Here is a 4866-nt window from a genome sequence, read left to right as displayed (position 1 = left end):
GTACTCACTGGCATCATTTGCCAGCCTCTGCAAACTGGCAAGGTTTTGTACTCTTTGCGCAGCCGGAAAGAGCTCTTGCTGCAGTAACCCAACCTGCTTGTTTTCAAAATGCGGCCGTCCCCTGCCGGCTGTGTGGAGCTGCTGTGCTCCCAGCTCCACAGCACACGAGAGGTAGGGCTGTTGCTGCCTATCAGCCACCCAGAGTCAGAACTGGCAGCCACACTCTGCGCTTGCAAGTCTGTAATTCATATTAATGAGGATGTTTGCTTCTCTGTCTAGGTTCAAGGTGCAAGTTTCCGGGGTTGGAAGGAAGTGACGTCTATGTTCAATAAAGATGATGAACAGCAATTGCTAGCAGGATGCAAGTCTCCAAAATCCAAAGGGTGAGTAAAACCAATTGGTCTGTTTGCTATTAAAATACACAAACTGGAACAGAGAATAGCTGTGCAAAGTAGTGAAGGGAGACACTGAGAAGCAGTAGTGTTCAAATCCTGGAAGTTAAATCACAGAGAACGGTTTATGTGCATTTCAGAATTATGTGTACAGTAAGTTTACAATGCATGCTGTATTAGGAAAGGATGGATATTTTTAGTTCTGTCAGGAAGAAAAGGGAATTTAGCTGCACAATAATTTTTTATTGTAGAAAAGGAGTAAAGGTTTCTGAGTGAAAGGGTCGCTTCCACCCTCCCCCTTTCCTCTTAAGGATTAATCATGGTTGAATTTACAAATTCCTTTTGCATGCTTTACTTCCTCTGTTGAAGTCTTGTCTACACCTAAAAAGGTTAAGTGGAGTAGCTGTATCAGGATCTGCAAATCTTCCCTGTCGGAGCTGAGGTGCTTCCTTGGAACAGTTCTGCTGCCTGTAGGTTAGAGCTGTTCTCTGAACAGAACAGACCTCTTCCCAGGACAGGCTGTTTTGTTGTTACAAGTATATGTAGGCTTTACCTACGTGTGCTACCTAACTACCTTGGTTGCAAATAGGACAAAATGTGCCACCTATCAGTATAGATGGTCCAGCCAAATATTGGCTTTGGTAAGACTTGCTGCAGTATGTCTTGTTTCCAGTTTACTTTGAAATATATATATTACAGTATGCAAGTGTATATATATGCTTGCAGGGAGTGCATGTATATCTATAAAAACAATTTAGAATATAAATACATATGTTTCCATTTCCATTTGAGCCTGTTCAATAAAACTTCCCAAAAGTTCCCAGCTACTATTCCTGCATAATTTTATAGGTGTTATTACGTGCGAGGTTGCTTCAAGGATTCTTTGTAATTGGAGCTGAATATAAGAGTCAAGTAACCCAGTGAAGAGAGCAGAAGGATGAAAACTGAATTACCACAAATGTGGAAAGTTATTTTAGCATTATCATGAAAACTGCCTGTATTTTAAGTTTGGGGGGTATTTTCCTATAACTGTATACCATGATCTTTACTTTCCTTTTAAAGAAAAAGACAACTTTTCAAGTGCATTACTCATGAAATATGGGAAAAGTGTTCGGAGTCTGTGACTGGCTTTAGCAAGATGAAAATTCTGAAAAACCTAATCCTAAATTCAGAGTTCAGTAAAGGAAGAGGTTTTAAAGCTATTGATTCAGTTGCTTCTATTTAAATATGATAGTGTCAAGCTTTCATTAATGGGAAAAAAGCTCTTTGAATAGAAATACTGAAAAAATGTCAATGGCAGTTGTATTTGTGGCTAAGGAATTTGTGTGCTACTAGCAGATAATGTTTTCAATTTGCTATTTAGCTCATTGAACTCTGAAGGTTGTGAGTTTCACCACTGGTGTTCATCCTTTCCTTGTGGTCCATTATTTGATTACAAATATAAACCTGCATGTAAACTTATGCATAAACATTTGACATTCTGTATTTTAAACACTCCACACTGCAAATAGGAAATAATTCAGATTGAAGGTTCTTAATGGGATAAGAAATGTAATAATATGAGTTGTTTTCAAGTATCTTTCTGAGAGAGAAAATAACAACAAAGGGTTTTTCTTGGTTTTGGGAGGGGAATTTTGGGAGTTCTTACCAGAAATACAGAACAGCCGTTTTTTAAATATTGTGCAGATCTTTATGAAAAAAAAATAAAAATGCTGGTATCTTGAAAGTCCTAATACTGTGTACATCAACTATTTTAGCGTATAAGGTTTAACTGGCAAGATGGTAACAGGTATATGAAACTGAGGAACATAGTGAATGATTGTTAAAGCTGGTGGTAGACAAAACGTTTTTGTATTCCTTCTGCTATCCTAGCTCTGGGTTTGCTTTTGGGTTTTTTTTTTGTTAGAGTCCTAAATTGTTGTCATGTATGCTAAAATACTTCATACATTTACAGAGGCAGTTCTGTGTAATTCAGTGAGCCGGGGGGACAAGTGTAAGTTCTTATTATAATAGGGAATGGCCATACTCAGTCCACTTCTGATTTATCACTGCAAGATTCTACTGTGCTTAGGATTACATGTATACGAGGGTGTTTTTCCTGAAGCTGGCATTAATGGATGTGCGGTTGTAGGCTGACTGACTGATTAGTGTTCCTTACTATAAAACATAATAAATTAATGGAATGTTTATTAGTAACTATTACAAGCATTTTAAAATGAAGGAATTAATCACCTCATCATTGTTATTTTCTAGAACAAACCTAAAGTTAAAGGAAGAGATGAAGTCTGAAAAGAAGCCAGGTTTTTGGGACAGTTTGGTGATAAAGCAGAATGTCCAGTCTAGGAAACCAGATGAGATTGAGGGATGGGAACCGCCGCAGATTACCGCTGCTGACTCCACCAGTGATGCAGCAGCTACTTTAAGTGACTATACAGCCTGGTCAGGCTGGGAAGACGAAACCAAAGGCTCCACAAAATACACAAACCTGGCCAGCTCAGGAAACAGTTCCAGGTGGAGTATCAAATCAGCTGGAAAGCTGGTTAGTATTAGACGTCAAAGCAAAGGTAACCTTACTGACAACTGGGAAGAACTAGAATGATACTGGTAGTGTGAAATACTTTATAGATAAGAAGAGAAAGGTTTCATGATTTACTCGTATGTTTAAACCAAAATCAAATCTGCTCAATATTGCACCTTTATACAGTACTTTGTTTTATTCAGATTGTTACAAATTTTTGCTCACCTGATATAAATTTTCTTATTACATTGTTAAATAGCTATGTTTTCCACACTGAAAAAAGTAGAGAATCTATTTTGTGCCTATATTTCACACTCAGACTCTGCAGTATGTTGGATTGTTGGTTTTACCAAAAAAAATGTAATTCCTTAGTGAATGTATACACTGGTTGTAAATTTGACTGCCTTATGTAGGAACTTCCACTAGCTTGAGGTCCTGGTTTTATTCTGGTATTTGAGGGCCACTCAAAATTTTAGTTTTGATGCTGTCCCTTTTTAACTAAGAATACTGATCTGTTGCCTGCAGGGAAAATGCTTATACTTAGTAGACTGTTTTCCAAATCTTCAGCCTCAGCATATGCTTCAGCTTGTGCACGCAAGATGCTCAACTGTCACAATGTGCTATACTGTGTATGAAATGGGGAAAATACTATTCTAATGTAATTCCTTCCATCACAGGATCTTCACCAATAGTCAGGTCAAATTGGGTCTTCCAGAGGTTCAGTTGTTTGGGTTTTTTATATGGAACATTGTTTGACAAACCTAAGCTTCTCAGTTTTTAAGATGCATGTTATGCCAAAAATAAAAATGATTGAAAATTTGGAAAGCAGCAGTTGAGTAGAGTATAAGAAGATCTCGACATTCAGTATCTGTAGTCCTGAATCTAGGGATAAGTTGCTTCTTATGGAAGGGCATGTGTTTTCATTTTTTGCAATAGCTGCTCCTTGTTCTAAAAACAACTTTTTTGTTCTGTACTGTATTGTTCCTCCCTCCCTTGCCCCATAAGCAGTGATTGAATTATACTCTGGCATTTTCAGGATAACTGAGTAACTGAGCCATCGCAAATATGTGCATGCGTACAACTTCTGAAGCATTTTTGTTATATAGCTCGGTCTTGTTAGCTACTGATATTTTAATTTTTGGTAAAAGAAGGTGAAGTGTTAAACTTGAGATTTGAAATGTATATAAGAATACTAAAAGTGCCTCTTTCTAGCATATTGTCTCTCATTAGCAGTGTGGCTGATGTCAGATCCAAAGTTGGTTTCCATTTTGTTTATATGACCTATATAAATACTACTTTAACTTTCATGGAAAAAAATCAAACCAAAAGTTTCATAAAAAATGAACAGTAGGCCTTTTCTCTCTCCTGATTGTTAAACTGGTATAACAGAACTGAAAGCTTGTTGACAGCCTAGCAATATGGCCAGTACAGTCGGAAGATCAAGTTAGCATTTCGGAGAAAATCAGCGTTTTTACAAGAAAGCATACACCTTTATATAATGGATATCTTGTAAACATATTTTTGCAAGAAGCTTATGCTGATGAAAAGGGATGCATGCAATTTTCTTCTAAGCTTGTACCTTGTTTCTGTTACTGCCACATGACTCCCTTCTTAGCTGTCTCTTTCTCCTTTCTCTTCCAATTCATGTATAGTTTTCTGGCTTACAGTTCCTGCATAGCTGTTTTTTGGAGATTCCTGTTGAGATGTGCCTGGAGGGAAACTGTAGCAAAATGGGGTTTTTTGTTGGTTTGTTGTTTTTTTTTTTTCCCCGGTATTAATAGGATGTTAAAAGACATTGCTCTTAAGTTTATATAAAAGAACATCAGTGTTTTGTGCTACAAAACAGGATCTTGTACCTAGCAAATATATTTGTAAAATTGGCGTTACGTATTTAAAAAGTACTAATAGAGGAGAAAGGGTTATCATTTAGCTTGTGAGTAAACTCTGTATTTGCCT

The 4866-nt window shown here is 37.2% G+C and overlaps 1 protein-coding gene across 1 annotated transcript in view; it reads left to right on the top strand.

Moving 5' to 3' along the window:
• Window positions 1-3090, top strand: part of TDRP (testis development related protein) — a 14571-nt gene extending 11481 nt beyond the window's left edge. Inside the window, exons 2-3 of the mRNA XM_009891530.1 lie at window positions 280-383; window positions 2646-3090. Of these exons, the coding sequence (XP_009889832.1) occupies window positions 280-383; window positions 2646-2991 (450 nt within the window). The 3' untranslated portion in view covers window positions 2992-3090. The remainder of the gene's footprint in view (window positions 1-279; window positions 384-2645) is intronic.
• The last annotated feature ends 1776 nt before the right edge of the window (window positions 3091-4866 follow it).

Source organism: Charadrius vociferus, unplaced genomic scaffold (genome assembly GCF_000708025.1).
Source record: "Charadrius vociferus isolate BGI_N301 unplaced genomic scaffold, ASM70802v2 scaffold799, whole genome shotgun sequence".
Taxonomy (NCBI): domain Eukaryota; kingdom Metazoa; phylum Chordata; class Aves; order Charadriiformes; family Charadriidae; genus Charadrius; species Charadrius vociferus.
The sequence above is the reverse complement of the archived record's forward strand: the minus strand, read 5'-3'. Positions and strand labels throughout refer to the sequence as shown.